We start from the raw sequence: 16786 nt of genomic DNA, 5'->3' as shown, positions 1-16786 counted from the left end.
GAATATTCACAAATTAATAATCTCGTTTAAATAATTTTTTTGAATCAGACATAATAAAGTATTAAATTATTCATTAGATAATCTAATATTTTACTAAATTAATAGAATTTTATTAATTCTAACTGTAGTAATTTATAGAAGTTTAACTGCATATTCGATTTGAAAACGATCCAGAAAAAGAAAAAACTTGTTTTTCTAAACTCAAGTGTAACACAAGCACACCATTCTGCCAAACATGCAATGGAATATATCGATAAAGTAATCGGAAATAAATCCTATAAACACAACTATAATTTAACCAAAATGTCGAAAGAAAACGACTAATTTACTAATTAATATAACAAATTAGTCCATATTTTTTGTATAAAGTCCAATGGAGCTCTCAAAAAATCCTCTCATTTTGTGGATTTTTTTGCGTTCTTTCTTTTTTCGGTCGAGGCATACACACGGAAAACGGCAACTTCCAGTCAGCAAGAAAATCAACCATCGATAAATTGGAGTTGAACTTTTTTTTTAATTTGCTTAGAATATCAAACCTCGCAATAAATTACGTCAACTAAGCACAGTATATTCTAATGATCATCATCCCTGTTTCTACTTTTCCTTTTCATCCCAGCTTTTTTCTGACTTCGCTTTGGTCCCTGAAGCAAAAGATAAATCAAATTACGAGAAAAAATAAACCAAACTGACGCCAACAAACGGTAACCGAATTACATGATGATTAGAAGTTTGTTTGTTACCTCAGCAGAGAATGTTTTTAGGGGATCTTTGCTTCTTCTAGATTTTCCTTTAAACACTTTACGATGGGTAGAATTGGTATTTCCCATAGCAGCTCTAGCAAGCTTTATAAGCTTGCTAGCTTCTTGTGTTGTTGGATCCAACAAGTATTCGGGCACATTGCGTAAGTGTGGAGGAGGTGCCTTTTTGCTCAGCGCTTTATCGTGCTTTAATAGATCTGTTCAAAAATGAGAAGAGTACAAGTTATAATAATACTATAGTTATTTAACACCTACGAAATATATAGCCATTGATATACATTCAATAAGCTTTTACCTAAGTCCTTTGGATTTTCTTGAAAATGAGCCTTCAACCTGCATATTTCCAAACAACCGAAACATCAAACACAAAAGCAAAACCCAAGAATTCTCACAAGCAATAGAAGTTACTACGACAACTTACTTTTCGGAATTGAGGATTTCATTTCTTAGATCCTGCGCGCGTGATTCTCTAACGGCGATTTTTGTTACACTCCTTGCAACATCCTGCATATAGTCAATCGTGAAGAATGAACTTGAAACATTCTTCCACTAGTGTATGAAACTTTTCATAAAGGTGAATAATATACCTCAGCTCTGTACCGTAAAGACTCAACAGCATTCTTACTTAGCAAAGGAAATGGAGCAATTAATTTTGAGTTCTCGTTGTCATTTTCACCCAAAAGGGTTTTGATGTCTTCGAAAATTTCCGTATCCTTAGGAGAGACCTATTCAAAGAGAAGAAGATATGTCAAAGTATGCATGTCAGGAAGAAAAAAGAAAAGAGAAAATGGGAAATTGGATCGTGTTCAAATATAACATGCAATTAACGAAAATAGAAATTCATTTGTTTTCGTACAAGAGAGACAGATGCACCGGTATTATATGCTCTTCCAGTACGACCAATCCGATGCACATAACCCGCAGCAGTTTCAGGCATGTCAAAGTTTATCACCTAATGAAAAGTAAGATTCAATCATATATGGGTATCGATTTGTCTACTAGCAATTATCAAAATTAAATTATCAATTTGTCTCACCGTGTACACATTTTTGAAGTCTATTCCTCTGACTACACCGAATTCTGAATCAAACTTCACCTTGGAATTCTTTTTAGATTTTTTACGAGGAGGGTTGTTAGACTTGTCGTTTTGGTCTTGTGTCGATGTTGATTGGCTGCAATCAGTTGCAATAAGGTAATCAAAAAGACCAGCATTGAATTCCTGAAACGAAAACAAGGAGTTGAAAAACGAGGCCGAAGCATTATTCATGCAATTTCGACTCGCACAAGCCAGGGCACTGAATAAAAGTTTAAAACTCAACGAAGAATGACAGACCGAAATAATTTAAAATGTACCTCAAGAATGTGTAAACGAGAATTCTGAGGCAGCTCGGCATTTAAAACTGCAGATTTGATTCCAAACTGCCATATTATGAATGGGTTAATTACCAAGAAATTAGCAGAGTTACCATAAAAATTGAAAATATTTCTTGGTTTTGTGGAGAGAGTTTTAGAATACAGCATCATCTTAATGCAGGCATTTAGTGAACCAATCTACCTGTTCAAAGAAGAGCTTAAGTCTAAAACTCATGTCAATTGAATTAGCAAAAATCAGCACTTTCTTCTGAACCAGCTCCAGCTTCAAGAGAGCAAGTATATACACAAGCTTGTCACGCTCACCGCATGAAACCTACACAAGTAATATCGTCAATACCAAAATAATGCAAGAACTGCTTAACACACACAAAAGAAAAAGGGAAGACGCGATAAATAAATAAAAGTGAGACAGATAAATCTCACAGGAAACTTTAGCTTATCAAAGAGACATACGTAAAAAGAGCATAATTATTTTACTCAACAAACAGAACGAAATAAACTGCAAATAGCGTACAATGATTAGAACAATTTACCACAAACAGAGGCAAAAAGTATACGAATACTTACATAAAACTGCTGAACATTTTTGGGGATAATATCATCTTTTCCTTCACCCACTTCAGGTAAAGTTAAAATGTAGGGATTGTGTAGAATAAGCTTTTTCAGCTTTTCAACATCAGCACTGGAAAATATTCATGTAAAAAAAGGGTTATTAGAGCTGGTCATATTGCACTTGATGGTAAACAAGCTTTCAAAATGGAACTGTATAAAGAATAGGGTTGATATCATGGTACATAAGTGTCAAGAAATTTCAACCATCATCAAGTAAAGTAATCTCACAGAATATGGAATACACACTGTACGCCACTTACTCTTAATCTCCCACTTATAAAATAAATCGAAAAAGACAAACGCCAAATTCTGGATACACCACGTATTATATATATTTTGGATGTACATAAAAAATCATTGGTGCTTTGGAGGCCATGAACAACTTTGCCTTCTTAGTCAAGAAAATATCAACAAAACTATAACCTAGTTATTGCAGCAACATTATCAGCGGAACACACCTTGAAGTAGCAGACATGAGAAGGCATTGGCAACGCTTTGGAACATGAGCCGTAAGAGCTTTTAGATCGCCCTCATATCCATACGACAAGAGAAGATCTGCCTGATTTTGTAAATTAAACTATTAATATCTTCATATAATCACATCTCTTCAAATATTTAGCTAGGAAATATGCTAATGCACAGCCATGTAGACATAAATGCCAAGAATCGAAATTTGCCACAATACTTTACGTTAATGAAAACCTTTACTTTCAAGTTAAGATATACACTCCACTTAGTATAGATATTCTGGAGTATCTTGGACCAAAAATTAAAGTTCACTTATAACTAACTATTTTTTTTTAATCATTATGAGGATATGTCACATAAATGATACGATATCAAACTTCAAGCATGAAGAACTTATGAAAAAGTAGACGATTATGCAAAAATTGAAGTAGTATTACATTCTAGGTGGCATTAAAAATATCAAATGGTACAATAAGAGTGCTTTAAACAAAATCTACACCCGGTATAAACAAAAAGCATATAGAAAAATTAGTTTGTATTTGCGTGTTTAGTCTAAAACTACCCATTTATGTATCCTTGTATTCTGTCTACAACTTTTGGGTCGAACGTTTGACAATTGGTTTGTCAGAATGATATAAAATCGATATACATACCTCATCAAGGACAAGAACCGAAAGTGATTCTTGAAGAGCTTTAGCTTTAAGGATGCCTTTTGTCAAGCACGTTTGTACACACGCAGGAGTTGACACAACGATATCAGGAAAACCCGCCAAAGATGTTTTCTGGAATAAAGGGAATAACAAGTCTCCTCATTACAAAATCCATATCACACTCACAAAAGATTGCAATAAATCACATTTCCGACAATATAAATCACGACAAAGTTAATTCACCAACCAAGTCAGAAGGAGACATTGTGCTCCTCAATTGAACAACTTTAATTTGCACTCTGCATAATTCAATTAGCGAAGTCGCCTCCGAAAAAACCTGAACAAAACAAATAAAACGGCAACATATAATAAGTTAACACGAAAAAACCCAAGACCAAATCTTTTTAGTTGTTAAACTGGATTCAAAGAAGCTAATTACTTGTTGCGACAGTTCTCGAGTCGGAACAAGAATAATGGCTGCAGGGGCGGTGTACTTTTTCGAAGGTGAATCAGAGAAAAGCTTCTGAAGCAATGGAAGCAGATAAGCTAATGTTTTTCCAGAACCGGTTTTTGCTCGGGCCACCACATCTTTGCCTTCCTATAAACAGATAATAATCTCGGAAAAATAAAAAATTAAGCTAAAAATGCAAATGGTAATACAAATTCAGCAGAGAAGAAGACATACGAGGATAAGAGGAATGGCAACGTGCTGGATTGGGGTCGGCTTTTCGATTGATTTCTTCGATAGGGCACGAATGAGGCGGGAATCCAGCCCCAATTCTTCGAAGCTCTTGTCTTCTTCGTCCTTCTCTTCTTCTACTTCTACTGCTACAACAGGTTTATCTTCTGCTTTCTCTTGTGGCTTTTCTTCTTCTTGTTTCTGCGCAGCGTTTTCGCTCTGAGCACTGCTTTTTCTTTTCGCCATTGATGATTGGGATTTTTGGGTGAGAGGTCGAATTATGAAGATGAAGACGATGGAGAAAGGCAGAAAGGGTTTTAGGGTTTCTTTTAGGGGTTTTTGTTTCAGACGAATACGGGTCGGGTCGTCTGAAATCGGGTGGGCTATACCGGTTCACCTATTGAGTAAGCGCGGTTTCACAACTCGAAAAACGATTTATCCTTTAGGAAATGACCAACTTAGCCTCCATAAGCCACAAGATAAATTATTTCCATGCATCAACATTTTTATTCATTTTCATAGTCAATCACATTCAAGATTGTCTAAATTTTTGCTATGTTTTTTTTTTTTTTCCATTTGGTATTCATCGAATTCCGTTTAATAAGTCGAATTCATGGATCGCACAAATTGGGCTGGAGTTTAAATATATCTATACACCAACTTCGTTATCCGTTCGGGCATTTATAGATTTGTTGGGCCACTTGAACCAGTTGATTGAAGTTGGACGCCTGTGAGTTAAAATCAGGCCCGGTTCTGAGGGAAGACGAGAAAGGCGGTCGCCTCGGGCCCCCGATTTTTTATGAATTTTAGGGGCCCCCGATTTTAGAAAAATAGTCCTTATACATTAGTATTTATTGATATTATATATATATATATATATATATATATATATATAAGAGAAATAAAAGAAGAACTATAATTAAGGTTCGTCAAGTGTTTGTCTTCGATTCTCCGTTATCTCGTTCTTTCTTGTTCTGAGATTGCGTCTAGATTTTCGTAATTGAGGTTATCTTATATGGGCTCCTTTGGTACGCGTTATTACGCCTGATGGGACGAAAAGTCCCTCCGTATACGGTGTTTGGTTCGGCTGTCACAATGTCTCGGGATATGTGGTCCCACTTGATTTATCACGCATATGATTTATTATTTGTCAAGCCGAATTTGCCTTGACTAATTAACACGTGATAGTCCATACATCTGGGTGGCGTGTGTAATGTCTAAGTTGCCCTCAAGAAATGAAAAAATTACAAATATACTACATATATAAACACACTTTTTTGTCAAATTCCCCGTGAATTTGCTGCCCTAATTTTACCCAGCCACACCTGACGAGCAGACTGTAATTGAAGCTTCCCGTTCAGCCACACCCAACATTAGCGGAAAGGTAATATGAAATTGCAGGGTCGTTGCGTTTTTTAAAATTGCAGTATATATGAAATTGCATATTGTTTTCATTTAGGGAATTTTCCGTTGCCATTATACAGATTTAGGGTTTTGTTCTTCAAGAGAGTCCATAGGGGGTTTCGCTTAATTCGCTTGATTGTACATCGCGCCATTCTCGTAAGCGGATTTCGAGAGGAGGATACAGGTACTAAATCGACTGCTATATATGTATCATTTCGGCCATCCGTATATTAATTATTTGCTAGTGCTCTGTGTATCATTAGATTTACAAATGTGTATCGTACGATTGCGAAATTTGTTTCAATTTGTTTGCGTTCATATTTATCCATTATTTTCACATTCTATTTGAGAGTTCGATGTTCCCTGTACTGCGCACGTCCCAATTCTGTAAACGTGTGGCAGGAATCACGATTGGGCTTTTTTGGTTAAACAGATTTGTGAATATATTTTGTAGGAACTTCTTGGCTTACGATGGCTTTGTCAAACCGAGAAGAAGAAATAATAGTTGTCTTGCATCAACTAATTTTTAGCTTGAGGATTTTCTTTTTAGTGTCGATGCATATTATTCCCACATTTAAGCGTCGTTGTTTGAGGTCTACGGATAGCTATAATCGAACTTATAGTATGATAGGAAGAACACCTTCACAACTCGAATATTTGCGTTCTATATTGGGTTGAACGATGTTGCCTGTCGTGATAATCTTAGAATGAATATTCAAACATTCTATCGTTTATGTTATGTTTTAGAAAATGTCGGTGGTCTTAAACCGAATAGAAATGTCACCGTACCCGAGCAAGTGGCAATGTTTCTTCAAATTTTGGCTCATCACACCAAAAATGTTGTTGTTAAAAGCCATTTCAATAGATCAGGGTACACTGTTAGCAAGCATTTTAATCAGGTACTTGTAGCCTTGTTGAAGTTACACGAAATGCTTTTAATAGCCCCTAAGCCGGTTGGCGAAAATTCAGAAAACGAGCGGTTTTCATACTTTAAGGTACTAAATGTATGTTGACTGTAATTACTTTCATATTACAACTACTAGTAAAAATTGTTCTAAATCACTATCCTCGTCATGAATAAACTATTTAGGGTTGTCTTGGTGCCCTAGATGGAACGTATATAGATTGTCGTGTACCTTGTCTTGATAAACCAAGATATAGGAATCGCAAGGGCAATGTGTCTGTTAATGTGTTAGCCGTTTGCGATGACAATATGAATTTTATTTACTTACTAACCGGGTGGGAAGGATCGGCAGCCGATAGTAGAATTCTTCGGGATGCAGTCACTAGAGACAATGGTCTACGAGTCCCCACGGGTATGTTTGTATATGTACAGGGTACTCAACGACAATATTTAATTACAATTCGCTTCATTCTTCACCCAATTAGCCACTTTTAGTTGTAGTAAACTTGTGCACTATTCCACAGGTAATTACTATCTGGTTGATAACGGTTACACGAATGGTGAAGGGTTTTTAGCACCTTACAGAGGTACTAGGTACCATCTTGATGCTTACGGCCAAGGTCCAAATGCCCCGACAAATTTTAGAGAATTTTTTAACATGAAACATGCAAAGGCAAGAAACATCATCGAGAGGGCATTTGGTCTTCTGAAGTCACGTTGGGCCATTCTACGAAGTTCCTCTTATTATCCCATTAAAGTTCAAAATAGGATCATAATGGCTTGTTGCCTCTTACATAATTTCATACGAACAACCAATGACTTTGACCCCGAAGAAGAAACATTAGATGATTTTTTCCGTAAAAATCCAGGAATAATTAGTGGAGAAGACTATATTAATACAATAGAAAGTTCAGAAGAATGGACCAATTGGCGGGATACAATTGCAATGAACATGTACAATGAGTGGCTTGCTTCGCGTTAAACAATATTTCGGTTGTTGCTTAGTTTTCTTGTTTACTTTACTTTATTTCATTTCATTGATTACAAAATGTATTTGTGTTGTAAGAGACGTTACATTTGGAAAATCAGATTGTTTAATTGCATGTTTGTTTGTAAGACTTCGTTTTTGTTAATACACTGACGTCAAAAAATTCAGGCATCATGGAATCTAATGCTGGTTCGAAAAAATGTACAAACAATAAGAATGGGGTCATCAATAACAGACGTAGTTGGACTGTAGTTGAAGAGCAGACTTTAGTATTAGGGTTGAAAGATATTGTCTCGAGGGGATGGAAATGTGAAAATGGATTTAAAACTGGGTTTCTAGGAACTCTTGAACAATATATGGTACAAAAATTCCCCGGTACCGACCTCAAAGCAACCCCACATATCCATTCTACGATACACGTGTGGAAAAAACATTATGCATCGCTAAGCACAATGTTATCGAGGTCGGGATTCGGCTGGAATGAAACAAACAATACCATTGAAGTCATTGACGAACAAGTTTGGCAAGAGTACGTAAAGGTACATCAAACTACTAAATCCTTTTTCATAATTCATGGGGTTCATTGCACTGATTTCATAATACGCATTTCTAAGTATTATTTTGTTTGCTATGTTTACCTAGACGGATGCTAATGCCCGTTCCATGAGGTACAAGTCATGGCCATTTTACAAAGACTGGATTACGGTCTTTGGAAAGGACCGTGCCACAGGTGAACATGCTGAAACGTTTGTCGAAGCCATCAACGATTTGGTCACCAACTCGAAAGGTAAAGAACCTTGTTCCAACGACGACGAATACGTCCCACAAGTGGATCCTTCACGATCCGATAACTACTCACAATACCAAACATTCAGCCGGGCTGATGAAGCAACTTCTGCAAAATCTAAATCCAAATCGAAGAAGCGGCAACGCGTTGACGCGATTGAAAGTGGGTATACTGAGATGACGTCTAACTTTTTTGAGAAAATGGAGTCCCAAATGAACGAACTTGTAAGCCGTATGGGCTTCGAGAAGGATGTGTCTACTGCACGGAAACAAGTGTTTGATGCCCTCGAAAACTTGCAACATCTCACTTTCGAGGAAAGGCTCAAAGTCACTTCCAGAATTTGTGACAATAGCAAAGACCTAGACATCTTTTTCTGTTTGAGTGAGGACCACAAAGCAAATATGGTGGATTTGATCTTAGAAGGCGGTATTAAATGGTTATTTGGATTTTAATATGAACATTAATGTAATGATACATTTGCATTTTGCTGCTTCTTGTGAACTTTATCTATGTACGACTTTATGTTTGACCCGACTCTTGATTATATGGTATTATAATTTCCCCAATACCTTGCTATATTTTGGTATCATTGTATACGGTAATGTGTTTTTAATTGACAAAACAAAGCTTATAAAGATCGAATTGAAAAAACATAGCACTAATACCAATTAGGATATCAGTTTGCCTACATACTATCAAAAGGCAAACAAATAGTTCATGCAAATATGTTACGTACTATTCTAGAACACAAGCACGTAACCTATGGCACATGCACAAAACAAACATATCATTTAAAGTGCAATCACACAAACGTTCACATTCCATTGTTTTCGGGGGTATAAAATGCACCCAACGGTGGTTTGTTTGAAGCGGTCGAGCTCTTTGGAGTTCCGAAAGGCATGAATTTGTTTGCACAATCAGCCCTCGATCTCAACATAGAACTACCCTTGGCGGAAGGTTGATCCACAAAACGTGAGTTAGCCGTGCTTACTTCGGTGTCCCTTGAACCCTCGGAATCGGATACGTAGTTTTGGTGAGGGTGAGGCATCATATCTAAATCACCATCGCCCCATACACCCGAAGAAATGTTGATGACCGTCTTGGCATCATTAGGGACAACATTGGCAAACTCTTGTTGGGCCATTAGGTCAAATGCATGGGCATTGACTCCAAATCGGTCCGCTCCAATTGGATTTGCTACACCACCTACATTCAGTTCCTCATTATTTTTTGGCTCCTCATCATCGGAAGACAGAATGATAATCTCCTCACCGTCATTTGGGTTAACCACGGGGTCACTTCCAAAGATACACTTCAACTCGTGATACCGTATTTCGCCAACGGGGTTATAAGCTCCGGCATAATGACTTGTCTGAAAAATAGAAGTAATGTATATTTAAGTACTTAACGTTTGTTAGGAAAACAATACTAATTAAAATTTGCTTACGTACTAACCTTTAATATATCTTTCCACACATCTTTGGATACAGAGATGATGTTAGTGGTTGCATTATATGCTACCCCTTCCTGTGACAATATCCAATGAAACGTAACAAACCTCTTTTTTAATAACATCATCTTCTTATTCAAATGCTTGTATGAGAACCACTTGTCGAATTTGTGCTGAATCAACTCTTGACAACTCAATAGGGCAAGAGTATTTGCCCCATTACGGTCGAAATTGTGCAGACTAGATTCCCACGTCAGTAACTCCACAAAATAGTCATCGATTGCTTCAGTCCACTCTAACTCGTATAGAAAATCTTCTTGCCTACAAATCGGTTTCTTTTTTGGAGCCATGCTAACTATGCATATGGGATTAAGTACTTACATTTGTTTGAACTTGTTATACAAACACTCCGCATATATAAGTAAATCAAATAGGTCTTTAAGGTGTTAGGTAAGCATCTTAATGTATACAATTTATTTCGGTAGCAGTAATATGAATATAAAGTATTAACACAAAATTTTGTAGATATGAAGTGCAGATTTGGTATTATTTACCATGTCATTCGATCCCATCATTGTCTTTCAGTTGTCATTTTTTGACGTTTTTAATTGGAAAAAAAGGGTGGTTTAATGGAATTTGCAGGACTTCAACTACTTATTGCAGATGACAAGTCGGAAGAACTTTAATTGTTCTTGAAGAAAATGGGGATGAATTTGAATAGACAATGGTTAGGTGTGCATTAAGAGCTCTCGTGAACAGTGATTAATCATTTCTTTGCAGCCTAATAAATTTATTATCATGCATTAAACACACAATACAAATACATTGTATTGACGTGTACATCAACCGGCGCATATGACCGATTGGTGCAACCAATCAATGCCTCTACTTTTTTACATTAAATTCCATTAGGGCTCCATTTATTTCGGGTACAACTTTTGGGGTTTGCGTTCACATTTGGTAAATCAGAAATTGCAATTGTTGCGTACATCAACTTTGTAAGGTTTGCATAATCTTGGCAGTTTTATTTTGACGTCCGTTAATTATATATTTGTTAATATTGTTTCGGTGTGGTTTGTTCGTCAAATTAATTAATCTTCCATTGTTTTAGGTGTAATGTCGAGACCAAGAACCCGCAATCAGGTTCACTTGGCCAGGATGAACAATGAATCGTGGCCCGTTGCGTACGATGAGTGCCTAATCAATGCCGCTGCCAGATTTTCACGCTCTGTGGATACGTTGCAAAACGAAGAGGCGTACGAAGACCTCTTATTCGAATTTATCATGACAATGAACTATCATTTCTCAAGAAACTTTGAGGAGGTTGACATCAAATAGAGATTGGAATGGTTTCGAAAACGTTACTTAGCATTCAAGGGATACATCGCGCAGGATGGTGTGACGTTCATCCGCTCGAAGAGGAAGGTGACATTGGATAGAAGTTTCTGGCATTTGGACCGTCGTGTAAGATTTGTATTCTTTTTCTTTTTATGTGCTTCGTTTAATACATTGTCAATCAGTGATAATAAAGAAACAATATGCATTCCATTTGTAGGAGACGGAAGAAGAGAGGGCGTTTAGGGTTAATGGATTTCGGTTCTACGAACAATGCAAATACGTGTTCGAAGACAAAGAAGCTCCCGTAGCCAACTTTCGAGGTTTCACCGGATACCATCGCGATAATCCAATCATCATTCACGGAGGGGATGATGGCGAGATTGTTGATCCTCAACAGGTTCCTCCGGAAAATCGTGCACTCGTTCCATTCGCAGGTGTCGTGGATCAGGTTGATGTACCCTAATTTCGCTCCGCGTAACGATAACGTTTTATGTTTAAGGCTATGTACAATCTGAATTTGGATATTTTTGTTTCCTTGTTAAGAACACTTATTTTAATTTGTTGTTTTTTTTTATCTGGTAGTCTGATCGAAGTATGTTTGTTTATTTTATTGTTTTAAGTATGTGTTAAAAGCGCGTAAGTAAGATTCCGAATTTTGTGGTAGTACGTCACCTTGTAGGAAGAACTATTTTGCGTATGGTAAGTCGGATGGTTATATTTATTATCCATATGGCTGTGTCTTCGTATTATTCTCCCTTTTGCCAAAGTCATTTAAAACACAATGAAATAAATATAACGACGTAGTCCTAATATTTGAAAGCTGAAATGTGAGTATCATATATATTACGCAATACAAATGCTGATACTGTCATTGGTTTTGCCAATACAAAAAGTACACTATTCAATTTTATGCATGAGTACATATCGTTTCATATATGTACAACAGAACATATTACAACACAACCACATAATAAAAGAGTAAACAAGCAACTGATACCGAAGCCGCCCACAAAACTAAACGGGCCGACAAAAACCAAGATCCCCGTTTCCCCCCATTCCCATCACTCTGCTGCTGCAATTGGGATTCCAAATCCGATATCTTCTTAACCAACGCGGAGACTTCCAATGGAACTTGCGCCTCCAAATAGTTGATTCTCTTGAGCAAGCCTGGTATAATTTGCTTCGATCTATCACACATTTCAGGATCACGCCAATTGAAAAAACGACAACCACTAACCTGAAATTGTATGTTCAATGAGGTAGCATCAAACATATTGTACGAATATGAACTGGAAATTAAAATTAGTCAGTACATTACGAACTAATGTTAGAATTATTCATTACATTACGACACCAGATTAGCAGCGTTGAAATTCTCAGTTGTCATGATTAAGAACAAGGCATTTAATACGACACCTGATAATTCATTCCCGAAACCAAAATCTAAAAAATTAGTGTTCCAATATTGAAGAACCTCTGAATAACACTAACAAACAATTGCAATAGTCGTGCTCTGGTTTTAACTTCTAACCCAACAGTTGCCCAACATCAAAATCGCGGCCATTAAGGTTCAGTAATACGTAAACCTAATTACTTAAAATAAATCCATCAATTTTGATTTAGTGGGGAAAGAACTTACCCCCCGTTCAGGGCAAGCTACGAACCGTCGTCCTGGGTTTGTAGCCGTCCATGAAGTTTGTACGGCGACCATGTACCCGCAATCGCAATATCTTGGCATTTCCCGATTTATCTTCACTCCGCTGAAATTGTTGCTGCCCGTTCTCCGATGGGAGCTACTACTACCAGAACTCATGATGATGTAACGAATTCAACGATTTAACTCGATTGAATGGCAGATTTTATGTTTCACCGATTTCCAATTTAGGGTTCGAAAATGTGGTTAAAAATTGCTGCTGATTGGGGATTTATGAAAACATGATATATTATTATATGTGAAGGGCTTTTACGGAAATTACCAATTATATCTGCAGGAATCAAGTACACAAAACGGCGTATTGTTAGTCTGGGAATATTAGTACCGAGACAATATCACGAACCAAATGTCGTAGTAAGTATAACTTGTCAACACTTCTATCTCAATATTAACCATCCCATCCCTCTCTATATTTCGAAGCCCTCCAACCAAAGAGGCCCTATAGGTGTAATTAATAATTGGTTATATAGGAGCTTCCTTGTGCAATTAAAATTCCTATAATGCACAGTCGAAGAACTTCGGACAGTCGTTCGAAATTTAGTTCATTTTCTCAGACAGCCGTCTCAACCTTCTATTAGATTTTTTTTTCCTTTCGGGACGGCCGTCGGAGAATCAGCCGAAATCTCCAGATGACCGTCTCAATTCTATTTTGGTATGTGGTTGGTTGTCGTCCCTTCTCGCCTGTTCTCTATCGTTCCATCATTTAGACTCTCAATTCTTCAATTTGTACCTAAAATACAATAACCAAGTCATTAAGCATTATTCAATCAATAAAATTCCATAAAAATCCTCATAAGAAAATATAAATTTAGTGTAGAACTTACATTCAACACCTCTAAAAAAAACCGGTGGCGATGCCCCCGTACCCCCAAAATTTTTAACCTAGTATGTTATATTACTTCGAAAAAAAAAAGACAATGTTACCCTTGCTAGGGGGGCCCCGTTTCCAAGATCTACATAGCTCGCCTTGGGCCCCCGAATTCCTAGGAACGGGCCTGGTTAAAATAAAAACATTATACTAAATGAAAATATCATTGAATTCATCTTCAAACTTTCGTAATTAAAGTTGAGTAATAAAAAAATTATACATAGTAAAAAAAATTAAACATAAACTCAATTCATGTAATAAAAGTAATGACATAATTCACATGACACATGCACTGCGAAGGGGGCCCCATTGTGTATGATAACGAGCATGTTATACTTACAAAATTCAATTTAATGAGATGTATTTATTACGCATATTTGACTACTATTACTATATATGCTTTCGATGCAACATCTCTTTTTTCTTCGTTTTGTCATTTGAGTATTTAGGGCAAACTCAAATTCCTTCCTTCACATATGAAAATCTAGTGCACTAAAATATGTCACAATGTACTAACCAAGGACCACATTTTTTTATTTTATTTTTTTGTAGATAATGTAGCAACATTGAAATATATGTCACGAGTCTTGTGACATATACTAGTTAGTACTAATATTAATTTAGATTTAATTTACAATTTGGCACCACAAAAAATCATACGCACCGCTATGATTTCAAGATCCTCATCCCACCAACAATAATCATCCGGCCAAATATTTTATTGTTATCACAAATCTAATCTTTTGGTAAATTACTCGTAAAATTAACAGCAGCATGTTATGAATTCCGATGGATATATTGCATTCACTCCCCATAACGAATATTATTTAGAATCTTCAAGATTTTGTTATTCATAACTCCGTAAATATGTAATTGCAAGATAAAACAATAGCTAGTGGAATATTTGTAATTAACTAGTCTTACAAGAGAAGGTGCCCGCATTTTACCCTAAATTTTATTTTAAGATATTGAGATAATTATCTCATGAGGTGTTTTTTACTTTTTTTGACTCGAGAATCCTAATTTATGGTGGCTATAAAAATTAACTTTGTTCATCTTTGTCAAAACTCCATTACACTAATGCTTCAACCCTAATAAGAAAATTTCTACATACCGCTGCAGTGGAAATAATAAAGATGTAATTAACCGCGGAAATCGCACCGATCGGATCAAAATTAACACTCTCGATATATATTTTTTTTACTGGAAAAATTATTTTCTATTTAAGCTCATAGAATTCAGAAAAAAATTAGAAATTTCCAAATTAGAGTGCAAAAGCTTGTTTTTAAATCGATTTTTTTGAATCAGAATCGGCGAAAATAAAAAATAAAAAATAATACCTCTCTACATTATATTATTATATAATCAGTAATCAGTAATCAGGCATAAGTTGACTGATCTTGCCTTCGTCGTCGTCCAATTTCTGCTCCGTCAATCTCAACCAAACACAGACGGCGGCGAAGCTGATTACCAGGCTCACGAACCCACTGCCCAGCCCGATTCCGACAATCGCCAGAACCGATAGCCCTTTATTATTCTTCATGGGGGCCAGAGGGTACCCGTACAACCCCTTATTCCCTTCGTACGAGCTCGAATTGAACCGGGCCAGATTCCTGCTCCGGTTCCCCAGCGACGGCGGTATCGGCCCGGAAAGTTTGTTATTCGACACGTCGAAAACCGACAGCCTGACCAACAGCCCTAGCTGCTGCGGAATCGGGCCCGACAGCTGGTTATCGTGGAGATCGATGACGTTTAAGTAGGCGCAGAGCGCCAATTGCGGCGGAATTGGCCCGGAGAGGCGGTTGGACGAGAGGTTGAGGACGGCTAAATTGACTAAATACTGTAGCTCCGGTGCGATTTGGCCGGCGAGCTGGTTGGATGAGAGGTCGAGGGATTGTAAATTGGTGCAATTGGAGAGGAAAGGGGAGATTGTCCCCTTGAGAGAGAGGTTAGAGAGAGAGAGCTTGTAGATGCGGCCGTTGTTGCAGGTGGCGCCTTGGAGGAAGGAGGTGAAACCCTGACAGGGGCTGGCGAACGTGGCCGTTGTCCAGTTCTGCAAGTTCTTCAATGGATCCTCCAACGACTCGCTCAGGTGGGTCAAGCACCTCTCGTCGTCGGGATCCGCCGCGGCGGCGGCGGCGGAGGATAGAATCAGCACGGCCAGGAGCTGGCCGCAAATAACTACACCCATCTCTAGCACAGAAGCTGTTTGTGTATTTTCCTCTGACGAAATAGTGACAGGTTTTTGCAGCAGGAATGAAATATATATAACGCTGAGAAAATTTAAACTAATTTGTACTGTTTATTACTCCATATATATATATATATATATATATATATATATATATATATATTTTGGTAATTGTATAGGTGCATGTTAGCATGGCATGAGTCCATGGAAAAAGAGAATTGGTTATTTATGTTATAGTGAAATGTTTATATATAGGTGTCACATGTGGGAAAAGTTGGTGTAGTAATCATTTTGGGATTTAATAGTGGGAGTTATGATAAAGTTGAGTACCCTTTACCAATTGCTTCAAATATAAATCTGATCTTTGGTTCTGATATTACTTGTATAGTTAGTTAGGGGATTTTTATTTTATCTTAATATAATTATCTCTTCAGAATTATGAATCTTCTCACACGTCTATTCTTATGGTGCAAATTCAACAAAAAAAATTGTGGAATGTTCTCTAGTTTATACTCATTTTGTGCAAAAATACAGTTTCGGATGCACCACAGTCTGATATTTACAATGTCAAGAAACACATCTTATGATCATCTTGTTTCAA

The 16786-nt window shown here is 37.0% G+C and overlaps 3 protein-coding genes across 3 annotated transcripts; 1 reads left to right on the top strand and 2 right to left on the bottom strand.

The window, feature by feature from the left end:
• Nucleotides 1–173: 173 nt before the first annotated feature.
• Nucleotides 174–5202, bottom strand: LOC105973672 (P-loop containing nucleoside triphosphate hydrolases superfamily protein). The gene is made up of 15 exons (XM_012998708.2): nucleotides 4548–5202; nucleotides 4302–4460; nucleotides 4110–4199; nucleotides 3866–3994; nucleotides 3203–3303; nucleotides 2700–2814; nucleotides 2314–2445; nucleotides 2112–2177; nucleotides 1795–1977; nucleotides 1615–1710; nucleotides 1346–1483; nucleotides 1180–1262; nucleotides 1054–1091; nucleotides 741–955; nucleotides 174–641 (listed from the first exon to the last, which is right to left on the bottom strand). The coding sequence occupies exons 1-15, from the start codon at nucleotides 4785–4787 to the stop codon at nucleotides 573–575; spliced, it is 1854 nt and encodes a 617-aa protein (XP_012854162.2). The 5' UTR covers nucleotides 4788–5202; the 3' UTR covers nucleotides 174–572.
• Nucleotides 5203–8010: 2808 nt separating this feature from the next.
• On the top strand, nucleotides 8011–9076 carry LOC148768316 (uncharacterized). Its single transcript, XM_088821091.1, has 2 exons — nucleotides 8011–8376; nucleotides 8480–9076. The coding sequence occupies exons 1-2, from the start codon at nucleotides 8011–8013 to the stop codon at nucleotides 9074–9076; spliced, it is 963 nt and encodes a 320-aa protein (XP_088677217.1).
• A 6182-nt stretch (nucleotides 9077–15258) lies between these two features.
• LOC105975850 (receptor-like protein 44) lies at nucleotides 15259–16250 on the bottom strand. Its single transcript, XM_013001090.2, has one exon. It carries the CDS (start codon nucleotides 16183–16185, stop codon nucleotides 15367–15369), a length of 819 nt encoding a protein of 272 aa, XP_012856544.2. The 5' UTR covers nucleotides 16186–16250; the 3' UTR covers nucleotides 15259–15366.
• Nucleotides 16251–16786: the final 536 nt, after the last annotated feature.

This window comes from Erythranthe guttata, chromosome 8 (genome assembly GCF_056151865.1).
Source record: "Erythranthe guttata isolate IM_541 chromosome 8, IM_541, whole genome shotgun sequence".
In the NCBI taxonomy this organism is placed as follows: domain Eukaryota; kingdom Viridiplantae; phylum Streptophyta; class Magnoliopsida; order Lamiales; family Phrymaceae; genus Erythranthe; species Erythranthe guttata.
The sequence above is the reverse complement of the archived record's forward strand: the minus strand, read 5'-3'. Positions and strand labels throughout refer to the sequence as shown.